This window comes from Parambassis ranga, chromosome 2, assembly GCF_900634625.1.
Source record: "Parambassis ranga chromosome 2, fParRan2.1, whole genome shotgun sequence".
Taxonomy (NCBI): domain Eukaryota; kingdom Metazoa; phylum Chordata; class Actinopteri; family Ambassidae; genus Parambassis; species Parambassis ranga.
In genome coordinates this window covers 3,711,208-3,729,621 of record NC_041023.1, presented here as the reverse complement: position 1 = coordinate 3,729,621, position 18,414 = coordinate 3,711,208, and the positions used below count along the sequence as shown (strand labels likewise).

Sequence of the window (18,414 nt, the reverse complement as noted above, 5' to 3'; positions counted from 1 at the left end):
AACTACAAATGAATTTAGTGTTAGATTTAGTTAAATATAAATTATACCTGTCCTCTGAAATGAAAGCGTGACAGATTTTCTCTGGTTCTACATTTACACCAGCAAAAATTGGCAAAATTTACTTCAATCTCTTTGTAGTGTATCATTGTTGTTGCTGAGTTACTGTATTCATGACAATATGTCAACACAATGATGATGTCACCATGACAACGTCACGTCTGGGATTCAGGATGCTGTCAAATTGTGATAATGTGTGTGTGTGTGTGTGTGTGTGCTGCCAGGAGGAAACTAAAAGTAAACTCAGCGGTCGTAGGGACTCTGCTGTGTCGAAGGGCACTGCGGACAGCGGGGTGGTGATGGAGAACACAGAGATCCCCAACTTACCCGACACAGTGCCCAGTAACCTTCCTCCTCTAACATCAGTGAGCGTCACAGAAAGTGAGGGGAACAAAGAAACACAGCACAGTGAGGATGTGCTCCACACAGGCTGGAGAGAGAAAACATGTGTCTTAAAATGTGTTTATGTTCTGTCTGCTGCTCCAGGTCAGCTGCTGCAAAATGGCACAGAACAGAACCGTCCAAAGGCCAGAGAGATCCTGGAGGAACTGATGCAGCAGGGAATCATCATAGAAGGGCAAAGAGAGGCCGGCAGTGGCGCAGGAGAGGCCTACAGCATCATGGTGGGCACCTGGTTAGCATGCTTCATTCACAATATCAATGCTATGATAAAATATGTAACATTGTGTGTGTGTGTGTCAGCTGGATGACAGTGAAGGGTTCCGGCGAAGGTACCCTGCCAGACTTAAGTCTCTGAGGGGCAAAAAAGCTCCCCGCACCAGAGAACAGATTGATGAGAAGATGAGGCTCGCTGATGAGAGACGCAAGGTAGTGTGTGTGTGTGTGTGTGTGTGTGTGTGTGTGTGTGTGTGTGTGTGTACTAACCACCTTCTTCTAATGTCTTCTCTCTCACATGCTTGATATTTCAGTCAAAGGAAGACACGCTCAAAACACGTTTAAGAGCCAAGTCTGCGCGTATTCGTGGCCCCGCTCCTGTCTGCACCACTGAGGAGGATGAAGATGCAACCATTACCCCTGTGGTGCCGCTGCAGTTACCTGTCAGTCCTGCCAGACAGATTGGTCAAAAAGCTGGTGAGGAAGGAGAGTGGGTGAGAAAGGCTGGAGGTGACGGCAGGGAAAAAAGTGGCCCCGCTCCTGTCTGCACCACTGAGGGGGATGAAGATGCAACCATTACCCCTGTGGTGCCGCTGCAGTTACCTGTCAGTCCTGCCAGACAGATTGGTCAAAAAGCTGGTGAGGAAGGAGGGTGGGTGAGAGACGCTGGAGGTGACGACAGTGGCCTTCCTCCTGTCTGCATCACATAAACCCAATAGTGGATTGGGTTCATTCTCTGGAATGTTGAATTAAAATAAACGTTGTTCTCGGACCTGCAGGACTTTGTAGTCACTTCAGCTGGACACGCATCAGAAAGTCTCACCTACGCTTACTACGTGGCCGGTTGTGGTGAAACGGCCACTTCATAGGACGTGAGCCAAACTCAAACATTTTGCACTGTGAAGACTCCTCTTTAAGATGTATATATTGTTTGCAGGTAAATAGACAGGATGTCATTAAGCATCAGCACTTTAATGGAGGTAACATTATTATATATATTTGCATTTAGGAGGGATCAGTCTGGCACTGAAAGTACTCCTGCACCACGTGCTGCTGAGGAACAGGAGTACTTTCAGTAGCCAGACTGATCCCTCCTAAATGCACCACTGAGTGCCACTGGAGGTCATTCCTTTCTGTGGCCATCAAACTGTACAACTCCTCCCTCTGAGATCAGACAATCTAACGCACTGTCTTGTAATTATACCCATATTGGATTTATAGTAGACAAGATTTTACTGCACACAGTTTTAGTTGTATTATATATGACTATCAGTCTTCACTTGCCTGGATTTTACTTGAATGTTTATTAACGTTTAGAATTTCTAACCTGTTTTATTTTTATTTTACTCTTACTACTCCTGTTGGACTTGAGATGGCGCTGTTTCATTTCCCTGTAGATGAGCTACTAGGAAAAGTCTGAGTAACATGAGGAAGTGCCTTATGTGAAAAGACATTACAGTTTTTTCTGATTGCTTAAACACTAACAATGATTCTTATAGCACAATTTCTAAAACTATTAATAGTTATAGCAAAATCACTCACTGAGTTTGCAAAACTAAAAGCAAAAAAACTGCTTTACACTCAATTTGCACTTTTGTAACACACAATTTGCAATTGTATAAATATAATCCACTTCACAGCACTCTTTTTGCTGAACTGTAAACACAACTCACTGCTTTACACACAACTTCCAAATGATCAACACACTCCTAGTAAAACTACACACATTTATGGCTGGTATTTACACTATTTTGCCAACTGTCTGGCTACACTGTCACATGTGAGAACAGTTTTACATCATTAGTTCACTTTGCAATCAGCATGAGCTCTGTAAATAAGCCACAGGTAAGCTTCAGTGTGGAGAACAATGGAGGGAGAAGGAGACTGAGAAGAACGAGAATTAGAGGAGGATGAGGACATGAGGAAGCAGGAGGAAGAGGACGAGGAGGTGAAGAGGAAGGAGGAAGGGTAAGAAGAAATAGAATTACTGATGTCATCGGAGCTACAATAGTGGATCATGTGATCAACTATGGAATGACCCTGAACGGGTTCAGCCTGAGCCGCTACACTGTAGCAAGCATCATGAGGCTTATTGAGGCATATTGATGAGAATGGGTTAGTACAGTTCCTTCACAGTTTTGTAGGTGTACCATACTCTAATGAGAAAAACATCAATACTGTACATGTAAAACTGAAACTGTTACTCCATAGAATTGCTAGACATCCAGCATCTGGAAGGAGGCATGCGAGGATATTGACCAGGCATCATGTCAGGCCTGGATACGGCACTCCAGGAGATATTTTCCCCAGTGCCTTGGACTAGAAGACATTGCATGCATGTGATGTTGATGAAATTCTGTGGCCGGACCCAGAGAGACAATGAGACTGATTTTCTCTCTCTTTCAGTGAAATTGTATGTTTTCTTGTGTGTGTTTTGATGTGTGTGAATAAACATTCATACTTGAAATTTGAATCCCTGTGTTTATAGAACTATTTATGACAAAAGTTTGACCTCACATGGACAGACCTTGTGCACAGAGAAAGCAAAAGCCAGATGTGTTTTCAGTTAATACCATCAGTGTGTAGTTGGCACATTGTGTGCTTAGTAATATGATGGTTTGTGTTAACTGTGTGGTACAAAAATACAATTTTTACAAAGGTTTGAAGAGTTAAGCAAGATGTATTAGCTTTTGCAAAAGATCTACAATGTTTTGCTGATTTGGTGTAAGGTTTTTTTATTTGTGTGTAGAGTTTTGCACAAATAGCCAATAGTTACAGAAATGTGCTTAAGCAATCAGAAAAAACTGTAAAAACTTATTTATGAATAAAGTTCCAGCTTTTCTTTAACTGTAAGTGTGTACAGTGGCAGTGTGTGAAGATATATGTGCTACAAAAGGATGCTGAATATGAATGAAATGTGATAAATTAAGAGGGAAAGATTACTATTTTAGGGGATATAACAACTCATATTACACACTGCTCAGAGACTGACCCACGCAGGCACCATGGCCTGGCCCGCATCGACCTGTATCCCTGCAGCAGTGGCACTGCCCTGCGCCCCTCTCTCCTGAGCCACTTCCTCCTCCATGCTGGACTCCTCCTCTTCCCCGTCTGAAAAAGGTTCCCTGTCCTCATTGTTGCTTTCCTCTGCGCAAATACAATCCTCCATTTTATTATAGCATATTTGACATTTCTGTACCTTTTTATTGCATTCCCGGGCGTAGTGCCCCTGGACCCCACATTTACAGTTTTTTCTGATTGCTTAAACACTAACAATGATTCTTATAGCACAATTTCTAAAACTATTAATAGTTTTAACAAAATCACTCACTGAGTTTGCAAAACTAAAAGCAAAAAAACTGCTTTACACTCAATTTGCACTTTTGTAACACACAATTTGCAATTGTATAAATATAATCCACTTCACAGCACTCTTTTTGCTGAACTGTAAACACAACTCACTGCTTTACACACAACTTCCAAATGATCAACACACTCCTAGTCAAACTACACACATTTATGGCTGGTATTTACACTATTTTGCCAACTGTCTGGCTACACTGTCACATGTGAGAACTGTTTTACATCATTAGTTCACTTTGCAATCAGCATGAGATCTGTAAATAAGCCACAGGTAAGCTTCAGTGTGGAGAACAATGGAGGGAGAAGGAGACTGAGAAGAGAGAGAATTAGAGGAGGATGAGGACATGAGGAAGCAGGAGGAAGAGGACGAGGAGGTGAAGAGGAAGGAGGAAGGGTAAGAAGAAATAGAATTACTGATGTCATCGGAGCTACAATAGTGGATCATGTGATCAACCATGGAATGACCCTGAGGGAAGCTGGACAACGGGTTCAGCCTAACCTGAGCCGCTACACTGTAGCAAGCATCATAAGGACATATTGATGAGAATGGGTTAGTACAGTTCCCTCACTCTAAGTTTTGTAGGTGTACCATACTCTAATGAGAAAAACAACAATACTGTACATGTAAAACTGAAACTGTTACTCCACAGAATTACTAGACATCCAGCATCTGGAAGGAGGCATGCGAGGATATGGACCAGGCATCATGTCAGGCCTGGATACGGCACTCCAGGAGATATTTTCCCCGGTGCCTTGGACTAGAAGACATTGCATGCGACGTTGATGAAATTCTGTGGCCGGACCCAGAGAGACAATGAGACTGATTTTCTCTCTCTTTCAGTGAAATTGTATGTTTTCTTGTGTTTGTTTTGATGTGTGTGAATAAACATTCATACTTGAAATTTGAATCCCTGTGTGTTTATAGAACTATTTATGACAAAAGTTTGACCTCACATGGACAGACCTTATGCACAGAGAAAGCAAAAGCCAGATGTGTTTTCAGTTAATACCATCAGTGTGTAGTTGGCACATTGTGTGCTTAGTAATATGATGGTTTGTGTTAACTGTGTGGTACAAAAATACCATTTTTACAAAGGTTTGAAGAGTTAAGCAAGATGTATTAGCTTTTGCAAGAGATCTACAATGTTTTGCTGATTTGGTGTAAGGTTTTTTTATTTGTGTGTAGAGTTTTGCACAAATAGCCAATAGTTACAGAAATGTGCTTAAGCAATCAGAAAAAACTGTAATAGTTATAGCAAAATCACTCACTGAGTTTGCAAAACTAAAAGCCAAAAAACTGCTTTACACTCAATTTGCACTTTTGTAACACACAATTTGCAAATGCATAAATATAATCCACTTCACAGCACTCTTTTTGCTGAACTGTAAACACAACTCACTGCTTTACACACAATTTCCAAATGATCAACACACTCCTAGTAAAACTATACACATGTATGGCTAGTATTTACACTATTTTGCCAACTGTCTGGCTACACTGTCACATGTGAGAACTGTTTTACATCATTAGTTCACTTTGCAATCAGCATGAGCTCTGTAAATAAGACACAGGTAAGCTTCAGTGTGGAGAACAATGGAGGGAGAAGGAGACTGAGAAGAGTGAGAATTAGAGGAGGAACATGAGGAAGAGGAGGAGGACGAAGACTAGGAGGTGAATTTAGAGGAAGAGGACGAGGAGGTGAAGAGGAAGGAGGAAGAGTAAGAAATAGAATTACTGATGTCATCGGAGCTACAATAGTGGATCATGTGATCAACCATGGAATGACCCTGAGGGAAGCTGGACAACGGGTTCAGCCTGAGCCGCTACAATATAGCAAGCATCATGAGGACATATTGATGAGAATGGGTTAGTACAGTTCCCTCACTCTAAGTTTTGTAGCTGTACCATACTCTAATGAGAAAAACAACAATACTGTACATGTAAAACTGAAACTGTTACTCCACAGAATTACTAGACATCCAGCATCTGGAAGGAGGCAAGCGAGGATATGGACCAGGCATCATGTCAGGCCTGGATACGGCACTCCAGGAGATGTTCCCTGGTGCCTTGGACTAGAAGACATTACATGCGACGTTGATGAAATTCTGTGGCCGGACCCAGAGAGACAATGAGACTGATTTTCTCTCTCTCTCTCTCTTTCAGTGAAATTGTATGTTTTCTTGTGTTTGTGTTGATGTGTGTGAATAAACTTCATACTTGAAATTTGAATCCCTGTGTGTTTCTAGAACTATTTATGACAAAAGTTTGACCTCACATGGACAGACCTTGTGCACAGAGAAAGCAAAAGCCAGATGTGTTTTCAGTTAATACCATCAGTGTGTAGTTGGCACATTGTGTGCTTAGTAATATGATGGTTTGTGTTAACTGTGTGGTACAAAAATACCATTTTTACAAAAGTTTGAAGAGTTAAGCAACATGTATTAGCTTTTGCAAGAGATCTACAATATTTTGCTGATTTGGTGTAAGGTTTTTTTATTTGTGTGTAGAGTTTTGCACAAATAGCCAATAGTTACAGAAATGTGCTTAAGCAATCAGAAAAAACTGTAAACAGGATTGCTCCACTGAAGAAGAAGAAAACTACAAACCAGAAGAGGCTACCTCCGTGGTACAACTCAAACATCCGATCACTGAAACGGATTACACGTAGGATGGAGAGGATGTGGCAGTCCTCTAAATCAGATGACTCCCGGAGGGTCTGGAGAGACAGTCTGCTGACGTATAAGAAGGCCCTTCGTAAAGCCAGGACAGCCTACTATTCATCACTAATAGAAGAAAACAAGAACAACCCGCGCTTTCTCTTTAACGCCGTGGCCAGGCTGACAAAGAGCCACAGCTCTGTGGAGCCTTGCATTCCTGCAGCTCTTAGTAGTGAAGACTTCATGAGCTTCTTCACCGATAAAATCACCACTATTAGAGGACAAATCAACCACAATCTCTCTGTGACCGCTGAGGATACACCGCCACTTCTGGAAACGGATCCTGATCTAACTCTGGACTGCTTCGTGCCCATCGGCCTCCCTGAGCTGACCACCAGCATCAGCAAGTCTAAACCTACTACCTGTCTTCTGGATCCGATCCCTTCACGGCTCCTCAAAGATGCTATTCCTCTGATCGGAGACTCTATATTAGGACAGATCAACTTGTCTCTGGAAACAGGATATGTACCACAGGCTTTTAAAACTGCTGTGATCATTCCGATACTTAAAAAACCTTCACTGGACCCAGACGTCCTAGGAAACTACAGACCGATCTCCAACCTCACCTTTATCTCCAAACTACTCGAAAGAGCTGTTGTAAGTCAGCTAAACGACCACCTGCGTAGGAACAGTCTGTTCGATGCTTTCCAGTCTGGATTCAGAGCCCATCACAGCACAGAAACAGCACTGCTTAAAGTCACCAATGACCTCCTCATGGCATCGGACCGGGGTCTCGTCTCTGTGCTCGTTCTACTGGATCTCAGTGCTGCCTTCGACACCGTAGATCATCGCATCCTGCTACACAGATTGGAACATGAGATCAGGATTACAGGAACAGCACTGCGCTGGTTTAAATCATATTTATCTGACAGATTTCATTTTGTTCACACTAACGATGTGTCTTCCACAGGTGCAAGGGTTAACCAAGGTGTTCCACAGGGTTCTGTGCTCGGACCGATCCTGTTCACCCTCTACATGCTCCCTCTAGGAAACATCATCCAGAAGCACGGCATAAACTTTCATTGTTATGCTGATGACACCCAGCTGTATTTATCCATGAAGCCTGAAGAAACGGAGCCGCTAGTCAGACTACAGGCGTGTCTAAAGGACATAAAGGACTGGATGTCCTCCAACTTTTTACTATTAAACTCGGACAAGACTGAGGTCATTGTTTTTGGACCGAAACATCTCAGAACTAGTAACTTATCAGATAATACTTTCTCTCTGGATGGAATTACTCTGGCCTCCAGTACGACTGTGAGGAACCTTGGAGTTATCTTTGATCAAGACATGTCGTTTGTCTCTCATATTAAGCAGGTCTCCAAGACCGCTTTCTTTCACCTGCGTAATATTACTAAGATCAGGAGCATCCTCTCTCAGAGTGATGCTGAAAAGCTCATCCATGCTTTTGTCACTTCAAGACTGGACTACTGCAACTCTTTATTGTCAGGATGTCCACATTACTCCATCAACAGTCTGCAGCTGATCCAGAACGCAGCAGCTAGAGTTCTGACAGGAAGCAGCCAAAGGGATCATATCTCTCCTGTTCTAGCGTCTCTTCACTGGCTCCCAGTGGACTCAAGAATACACTTCAAGATCCTTCTTCTAACCTACAAGGCTCTTCATGGACTTGCTCCATTGTATCTGCAGGACCTGATTGTACCATATGTTCCTAATAGGACACTCAGATCTCTGAGTGCAGGTTTACTAGTAGTTCCTAGGATTCATAGAAGCAGAATGGGAGGACGAGCTTTCAGCTATCAGGCACCGCTATTATGGAACCAGTTACCAATCTGCCTCCACCTTTAAGACTAGACTTAAAACTTTTCTGTTTAGTAAGGCGTACAGTTAGCCTTAGACCTAGTGTGTAGCACAGCTATGCTGCTCTAGGCCTACGTTGTCGGGGGGCACAAACATGATCCACTGAGAAGTTTCCCTCTCACCCTCTAACCTCTCCTTTTCTCTCCTTAGTCTGGCTCACACTGGTCTCAAGACCTGGATGATGACCTGCAGTCCGGCCCGTGAAGTCTCTCTTGCTCTACGTTGTCGGGTGGCACAAACACGATCCTCTGAGCACCCTCTGACCTCTCCTCCACTCTCCTTAGTCTGGATCATACTGGGTAATATCGTCTCATAATCTGTGTTAACTGTCTTCCTTGTAGTTCTGTGCCTCGCTCTCGCTCTCTCTCTTTGCAGGTCTCAAGACCTGCATGCTGACCTGCAGTCTGGTCCCTGATCTCTCCTGTGCTCATCGACTTCACTAGCCCCTGCTGCTCATCCTTGCTATCAAATTACTATTCCTACTTATGGACTGACGATATATATAGATATCTATTGCAATATAATCACTGTTTCATCTTGCTGTCATGTTTGCTCTGTACTGTATCATGTTTGTATCATGTTTGCTCCTCTCTCTCTCTCTCTCTCTCCTTCATCCTCTCTCTCCTCTCTCTCTCTCTCCTTCATCCTCTCTCTCTCTCTCTCTCTCTCCCTCATCCTCTCTGACTAGCAGCAGGACTGGTTCCCCCTTAAGTTGACGGGTCCTGCTCAAGGTTTCTTCCTCTTAAAGGGAGTTTTTCCTTGCCACAGTGCTCTTAGGGGGGTTCCTGTGAAGCGCCTTGAGACAATTTCTGATTGTAATATGCGCTATATAAATAAAACTGAATTGAATTGAATTGAATGATCTGTTGGTTTGATGTCTGGATGTATGTTATAATGAAACATGTCAGAAAAACATGCAGCTCATTTGATGTCAAGTCACTGTTTTATCCTCCTGTTACTGTGTGTGTGTTGCAGCTCCCGGACAGACTGAAGGAGAAAGGAGTGACTGGAGTCACTCTGAAGTGGAGAGAACAGCCTGATGGGGTGGAGTGGTGTGCTCTGCCTCCTCTTGTAAATTGTAGTGTAAAGAACCTTTCGTGCTAGCGATAGCTGACCCTGCGGCTCCTGTTCCTGATCATTGGAAACTCCACCTAAACCTTTATTAAAATTCTCTTCACCCTTCCCCTGATCTGTGGTCTGCCTCTGAGTCCTAAGATGTCCTGAGATAAGATAAAGTTTTCTGGGTAAACACAAACAATACAAATGTTGTGTTGAGACCTTCAGGACTTCTTCTGGCAGTGCAAGTGTTCACTTGTGTGGTCCACTGTGTCCTTGTTGTATTAATACGTTTCTGTGGCTTTTCCATAACACTTATCTAAAGCCTGTGTGACCTTCTGTACATACAGAGATTAAGTTCATAATGCAAAGTGTGGAGTTTGTTTTGGTTCAGTAGATTTGCATGTGATACGTGCAGTCACTGTTTGAAGGTTAAACTGACTCGTTTTTGTGTGTAAATTTACATAAAGCAGTGACAAATGTAAATTTGAAATTCACTGAATCTGCTGTCCACTGAATGACTGCTGTGTGTTCATTGTTGTTCATACAGTGTATGCAAAAGTATTCATACCCCTTGAACTTTTCCACATTTTCTCACATTATTCCCACAAAAATAAATATATTTTATTGGAATGTTATGTGAAAGTGTGTATGGCACAACTGCAAACCTACTGAGACATGGTCATCCACCTAAACTAACAGGCCATGTCTTTGTCAACATGTCTTGTTGGAAGGTAAACCTTCGGTCCGGTCTGAGGTCCTGAGCACTCTGGAGAAGTTCAGATATCCCTGTACTTGGCCGCATTCATCTTTCACTCAATTGCAACGAGTGGTCATGTCCCTGCAGCTAAAAAACACCCTCACAGCATGATGCTGCCACCACCATGATCCCTGGTTTTCTCCACACAGAACTCTTAAAATTAAGGCCAAAAAGTTCTATCTTGGTCTCATCAGACCATATAATCTTATTTCTCACCATCATGGTGTCCTTCATGTGTTTTTTTACATACTCCACGCAGGCTTTGATGTGTCTTGCACTGAAGAGAAGCTTCGGTCGGGCCACTCTGCCATAAAGCCCCGTCTGGTGGAGGGCTGCAGCGACGGTTGACTTTCTACAACTTCCTCCCGACTGCATCTCTGGAGCTCAGCCACAGTGATCTTTGGGTTCTTTTTTACATCTCACCAAGGCTCCTCCCCTGATAGCTCAGTTTGGCTGGATGGGAGGGTTCTGGTCATCCCAAACATCTTCCACTTAAGGATTATGGAGGCCACTGTGCTCTTAGGAACCTTAAGTGCAGCAGAATGGGGTGCTGTGTGAACATTAATGAGGAAAAAAAATGAACTTACATGATTTTAGCAAATGGCTGCAATATAAGGATATAAAAGTGAAAGGTTTAAGGGGGTCTGAATACTTTCTGTACCCACTGTACATGGTGGTGCTCTAAAATGTGTGAAGATTTAAAAATCCATTATCCTCCATACCTGTGTGGGTCCACAAAGTGTGGAGTGTGTTTTGGCCCAGTATACATTTACATGGGTTTCTTGTGATCGCTGTTTGTAGGCTAATACGGCTGTTTTGTGTGCAGGTGGAAATTCACATGAAGCAGTGACAAATGTAAATTTGGAATACACTGAATCTGCTGTCCACTGAAGGACTGCTGTGTATTCTGTTCATACTCATGTTCCAGAGAACTCATCGGGTTCATCATGTATAACATGATGTGTGTGTGTGTGTCCACTAAAGTAAACAAATGAGTAGAAATTAAACAAATGTGTGTACAGTTCTCTAAAAGTGTAAAGACTTCTGTCTAAATATGAAAGGATATAAAGTAGAGGCCACACCCTAAAGAGCACCTATCGGTAGTTTGCAGAAACATTTTATAGCAATAGTTTATTCTGGCAATAGAGATGCTCATTTGCATAGTGACACTGATAAAAGCAGAGTTTCCTCTGAGATCCCACAGAGCTCATCATGATGAAGAGGATCCTGCTGGCTGTCTTGTTCCTCTCAGGTCAGTCAACTCTTTCTGTTTGCTAGAATCTATTGGATGAAATCCTCTTTGTTAATCTGGAGCCACCTCACATGTTCAAACATTTGATTTTCTCACAGGGGGACTCGTCCTCTCCTCTTGTCTTGTCCATCAGTTCCACTTTGTTAATGCAAATAAGACTTGGTCTGAGGCTCAGACCTACTGCAGAATCTACCACACAGACCTGGCTACTATTGAAACCACTGAAGAAATGGAACAACTTGTCAACATAGTTTCATCTGCTGGTTACACTTCTGATGTCTGGATTGGCCTTTATGTAGATTATTATTCGAGCTGGGGATGTCCTAATGATAATGATGTTTGGAACATGATAAACCAAACAGACACTGACCCGACACTAGTCCATTTTTCATGTTATTACATTACAAACAGTGGACCACAGGGATGGGATTACTGCTCAGTGAAGCGTCCATTTGTCTGTTATGGTGAGTACACAGCACACAGCATTCTCTGTGTTCAAAGGGATGTTATTATTGTTGTGATTATTATTTGCATATATATATTCTGTACTGTATATAATGTGTAGAGTACATCCTTTGTAAAGAACTCAACATTTTAATTTTACAGCTGGTGGAAACAGGTATATTTTTGTGAATCAATCAATGAGCTGGTTCACAGCTTGGAGGTACTGCAGGGAGAACTACACATCTCTGACGTGTAGCTGGTCGAGCAGTGAGTATGTGTTGGTTCCGAGTGGAGTGTGGGCATGGGTTGGCTCGATCGAATACCGTCATTTTTACTGGAGTGATGGCAGCAAATATTCATTCCGATACTGGGATGAAAAAATAACTGATGAGTACTACGGTGGATGGTATGGTGCTGCAGCTGTGCAGAAATCAGGAAGATGGAGGTTACTGCGATCTGGCACCAAACTACCATTTGTCTGTTACAACAAGCTGACAGTGACAGAGAAGCCTGTAAAAGAAGAGCTTCATAAAAAAGGTATGTTGTTACAGTTGTGAGGTCACACCTTTAAAACAACAACAAACTCACAGTCAGTTTTTGTCTCTCGTGTGTTTGAAGTGTTTCAGGTGAGGATAAAGTCAGAGAACTCCTCTGTGGATCTGAATGACCCTGCTGCTAAAGCAGAGCTCCTGAAAAAGGTCAGTCTGCAAACTCTCCAACATTTATCTTTAGAAATGTTTGCTGTGCTCAGTGCAGGTAAAGAATCAGAAAAACATGCAGCTCATTTGATGTTCAGTCACTGATTTATCCTCCTGTTACTGTGTGTGTGTTGCAGCTCCAGGACAGACTGAAGGGGAAAGGAGTGACCCTGAAGTGGAGAGAACAGCCTGATGGGAAAGTCTTCCACAAAGAGAGGAAGAGACAGAAGAAGGAGCTCTGAAATATGAACTAACATCAGTAGAACGGAGTGGAACGTGTACATATAATGACTGTCTTCATTCAGGCTGCCTGTCAGCTTATCAGATAAAAGAGCCCAATCAAACTGATGAAACGCAAATAGTATATAGTTTTATTCAATGCTAGAATACGACAGATGATGTAAAACTGCAGAACTAGCTGAGAGCTAATTAGCACTGTATGAATTCTTTTGCCATTTGGGCTGCATACAGACATTTACATGAAATCAGCACTGCAGCTTATTTTAACCCAGTCTGCAGGATGAAACATCACCATGCATATATCTTTTTACAAGTTTTATTGAAGCAGCTGGGACATTTTCAACAAAGCAGCAAAACACAGCAGAAGTGTTTGTATGCACATTCCCTGCAACATTAATACATCTGTCATATGTATATATATGTATATACATACATACACTTTAACTTCAGTTCACTTTTATTCACATGCTTTTTACAATCAGAACTGTGTCATTCATGTATTCTTTGTATAAATATAATCACAGTAGAATATATTTCGCATCTGCAAACAAACAATTGACTCATTTAGACACGGCCCTGGGTTAGCCTCTCAGGGAGTGGTGTTGCTGCTGTCTCTTTTCTCATGTGTGTGCAGGAGATTGCTGGGTGGAGCCGATCCTGCACTCATGCAGTACACCTGAGCTGACGAGCTGGATAAGGTTTAAGAGGGCCCAGCTTGCTTGCCTCACTCTCTCTGCCCTCCTGGCCTTCTTGGATGGCAGCTGCTCTCTCTTGTCAGCTGCACCCATGGCAGTGTATTTTGCCAGCACCTTACTTTGTTAGTTGCATGTGTTCAACTACTTTTCTTTTTTAATGAAATGGTAAAATTGTTTTTTGTTGTGTTTGGCCTCCCCAATTTGTCACACTTTCTGAGCTGAGTGTGACATTTTGAATACATTATTGATATGCAAGTTGAATAATTTAGGGCCCACTACTGACCCCTGGGGGACACCACAGGACACGTCAAGACACCGGGATGAAAACGCTTCCATCTTCACAAACTGTACTTATTGTAAGACCAGATTTGTGTTGTCGATATTTTATTTTATTTTGAAAAGGGGAACTATTCTTTCTTTTCTTTTTTTCTTTAACCTTTTTATGTGACAACCTCTGTCAGGATTGTGTTTTTGTTACTTTTAGGACATAAACAGATTTGAACTTGAATTTTTTTTTCTGATTGGTTTTATATAATGTTTAATAGGCCCTAAGTTGCTCCATTCATTCTGAATGGAGAAATCCTAAAGATGTGGATGCAAGTTGGCTGCTCTTTTATGTAGTTGGGTAAAAGACATGAACATGGGGACTCAGTATGAGAAAGTTCAAGTCTAAATATAATCCAAAGTAAACACTAGGAAAACCAGTGTATACATTGCTTTGAAATGAGCATGAAATTATTATACTCATCTAAATTTAGATAATGGGGTAACAAACAGCTGAACGCTTACCAATGTATCTATGTAGGCCTATTTATTATTTCACCTCTGCTCTGTACACATAAAACTTCCTGAATATAACATTATATGAAATATAAAACAGGTTTAGAGTGTTTACAATAGAGCAAAGGCTATAAATACATTCATGGTAAGTTTGCCTTTCCGGTCACGGCCGATGACAAAAGGCGGGTCAGTCACCTCATCATCCTCAGCGCCACTCTCCTCCTCCGATGACGAAGATGAAGTGGGCTCACCCTCTTCATCTTCCTCTCTAAAAAACAAGTCAAGGGCTTGCTTGACATTCATCGAACGCTTCATGTTCTCCTCGATAGTCCTGGTCTTTTTCTGATCTTCTTCTCTTCTTCTCTAAATACACATGTCTTCTCCCGCTAACTCCGCTAACTCCCACGGTTGACTGCCGGTTCAGTGATTTTGGCGCCTCCCCGAGTGACGTCAGACGTCGCTGTCATCACGTAGAATTACGTCATCACATAGAATTACGTCAGCTCATTCAACACATCTGACCGACTTGTAAACAGACCAAAATTGACGAGTACGTCGAGAGAAATGCAACGCCTGCCGAGCGCTCTGATCGCTCTTTTATGCTCTGACAAATACTCGAACTAAAACGTATCATATCTCTGGTTTTACTGGGTGTATCACTATAAAATAAAAATCTGGGTGAAAGTTCGAAATCTGCACTTTCCAAAGCATTGTAGATGGCGGAGTTTTTCTGTTACGGCGCATTGAAAATGTCACGTGATATAATCACGCCGGCGTGATCTTAGACTAAAAACGCCGAAGCCCCGGTAACACGGTGACAGCTGCAAGAGTGGCTTTGGCCTGCAGAGGGGCTCATGGCACAAGAAGAGGAAAATGGATTTTTCAGAACTACTCATAACATGAATACATAAACAAATATATGTATTTATTTATATGATTTATTCACACTTCACAATAGACATATTGTTTGTGCTCTTAGTGTGAATAAATCATTAGAAAGCCTGTTCATAATTAATTATGAACAGGCTTTCTGACCTCCCTGGCCATGCATGCATGGTCCCAGCCCAACACTGCACACAGTGGTCACGGCCATCCTCCACAGGCATTTTGATTACACAGCAGGTGTGGCCATCCTCAGTGTTTGTGCAGACAATACTGTCAGAGGCACCATTTACACCCCCAACTCTCTTCTGAGGTAAGTGTGCCACTATTCACACTCCATCCTCTATACCCAAGCACACATGGAGCGGTAGAAGAACATGAAGCACGCCCGGCGCGTCCTCCGGCGAGTCGGATTTCTCGCTCAGGTAGCCTGTACTCATTCAGCGCCAACGCCAGCTACAGAGCAAGTCTGCACACTACCTGCAACACAAAATAAGCCTTGATTAAATCACAGACATAGCTCTAACATGAAGAAGCTACACATTGCAAATATTAAACTCAAACTTCCTGCTGTGTGTCATGGATACCAGCAGATGTGCTTGCATAGCTCTTTCTCTGTTTAACAGGGCAGGTACACTGATGCAGTTCACCCAAGGACACCTGACCAAAATGAGCAGACGAGTTAGAATAAGGATGAGGATCAGTTGGAGTTTAGCAACACACAGCATTCCCCTAGAATAAACTCACAGTGAATTCTGCATCCTCTCCCTCCTCTCTGAGCAGAAACTTTGTCGGGCCATATATCTTCCGGAGGAAAATGGTCATGCTGAGGGCCTGTTCCTGGCGCACTGTATAACTGGCTGAGATCCTGCGAGCGGGTTTCCTGAACATTCTGCAAAGCTTATGATGGTAATAAAAGCACAAGATTGGATCAAACTTTCAATGCTAAGAGTAGCAGCTAGCTACTTACTTAACTCTTCTGCGTCAAAAGCCCACACTGTTATGGCTCTACAGTCTACTTTTTAATAACCAGGTCAGAATGATCTACCTGCTCTAACTGTTACAAACACACACAGCAGGTGTGTCTATATAATGGAACATGGTGTATGAACAGGTGAAATACTCCAGAAAGAAAGCAGCAATAAAACATGACAATCTGTAGTTACATTAACTTTACAGTACAAACATCTTCCACATGTTTCCATAAGCTCTTATGGACAACTGGTCCTATCTGTATCATGGCTCAGGCTGTGGGCACCAAGTGAGGACAGAGAATATTAAATGGATGATAATAAAATATAGTAAAAATAACCCTCCATTTTTACAGTGTATTTAACGTCACAATAACAAAGTGTTCCTGCTTTATTTTACTGTTCCTCTTTGATGGATGGACTTGTGTTAGCAGACAGTAGCTAGCTGGCTAATCTACTACTGCTACTCGCGCACCGTCACCGTGTGTGTGTGTGTGTGTGTGTGTGTGTGTGTGTGTGTGTGTGTGTGTGTGTATCTACACCTGCTATGTGACCTGCACACAGACCAATATGGCTGACATTTGACAGACAGTCCGTCCTATGACAGCCAGGTGCATGGTCACTGAAGGGGACATCTGATTGGACCCTTGGACCTGATATAAAAACCGTATGGCACGAACGCTGCTTGTTTTTAGCTTACTAGCTTAACATATTCATGCTGATAATGTTGCTAGATATTTAAAAACGTTTCATACATTGGTGTTATTGTGCAGTGTAGAGATAATGTTGATGTGCTGTGTGTATTTGTCAAATAACCTGCTCTGCTATGATTCTAACGGTTGGCCTGTTTAACATGTGCTGAGCTCTGTTGATGGACAGTTCTGGAAGAAATGTCTCTTAAAGCTGTTCTCATGGTGTGGCTGGTTTTTGGAGATTATGGTGTGTTTTACAAACGGTCTGTGCCGTGCTGGTTTGGTACAGACAGGCGTGGCTGCTAGCGTGTGGCTGCTAGCATGTGGCTGCTAGCATGTGGCTGCTAGCGTGTGGCTGCTAGCATGTGAATGGAAAAATACTGTGGCTTATGTTAATCAGCAGGTGCTAAATTAAGCAGGGCTCATTAGTTTGGTTGCCCAGCAACCAAACTATTGTTCTTCTTTTCTTTATTATTATTATTATTATTTTTCTGTACGTTTTTGGCTAAGCATATCTTCAGAATGCATGGGCCGATTCAAACCATTCAAATATCAAAAGATTCAGCTCATTCAGGACATGTGTGGAAACCGTCAATAATTATTATTATTTTTCTGTACTTTTTTGGCTCAGCATATCTTCAGAATGCATGGGCCGATTCAAACCATTCAAACATCAAAAGATTCAGCTCATTCAGGACATGTCAATAATAATTGCAATTCAAATGGCCGGGGACTTTTGAGGTCTCCTCTTCTGTTACCATGGTGACAGACTGATGCTACTTGATGTTACATGATGTTGCCATGCATCCAAAAAGATTCAGCTCATTCAGGACATTTGACATTTTCCATGTCTTCTGCAAAATGCTACTCCTCCTACAAATTACAAGATAGAGAAACCATTTCTGCTGTTACCATGGTGACAGCAGAGTTTGTTTTTGGTAAAAACAAACTTGCATTTTCTTCAGGAAATGCAAGTAATTCTTTATGCATTTGACCAGGTTGGTTTACAGTCTGCAATCTCACCACTAGTATATATTTGACAGCTTGGTCAAGGTATATTTTATTCTTGCTGATAAGAATACGAGCTGGTGGCTATGTGCAGCTTGACCAGCACTGACAGTTCTCTTTGCGGTGTTTTACGCTCGCTCGATGAAAGCCACTGGCTTTGTTAGGTCCGTTACTATAGTAACGGGCCTAACATATTTTACATTTGTCCATATATGGACATGTATGGAATGTTGTGTATAACGTTGCTTTGATCTTGTCATTGCATTATAAACTCTTCAGTCTTCACTGTCAGAGCAGCACTTTACACTCAGAGCTTGCAGAGTTTACATTTTCTTGTCACGTCTGAGACAAGAGCCTAATTC

General features: G+C 42.3%; 1 protein-coding gene across 1 annotated transcript; it reads left to right on the top strand.

Annotated features, from left to right (window-relative positions):
- The first annotated feature begins 388 nt into the window (after nucleotides 1-388).
- LOC114431852 (uncharacterized) lies at nucleotides 389-13,026 on the top strand. The gene is made up of 6 exons (XM_028399508.1): nucleotides 389-438; nucleotides 544-680; nucleotides 760-885; nucleotides 987-1,259; nucleotides 12,713-12,784; nucleotides 12,922-13,026. The coding sequence occupies exons 2-6, from the start codon at nucleotides 609-611 to the stop codon at nucleotides 13,024-13,026; spliced, it is 648 nt and encodes a 215-aa protein (XP_028255309.1). The 5' UTR covers nucleotides 389-438; nucleotides 544-608.
- Nucleotides 13,027-18,414: the final 5,388 nt, after the last annotated feature.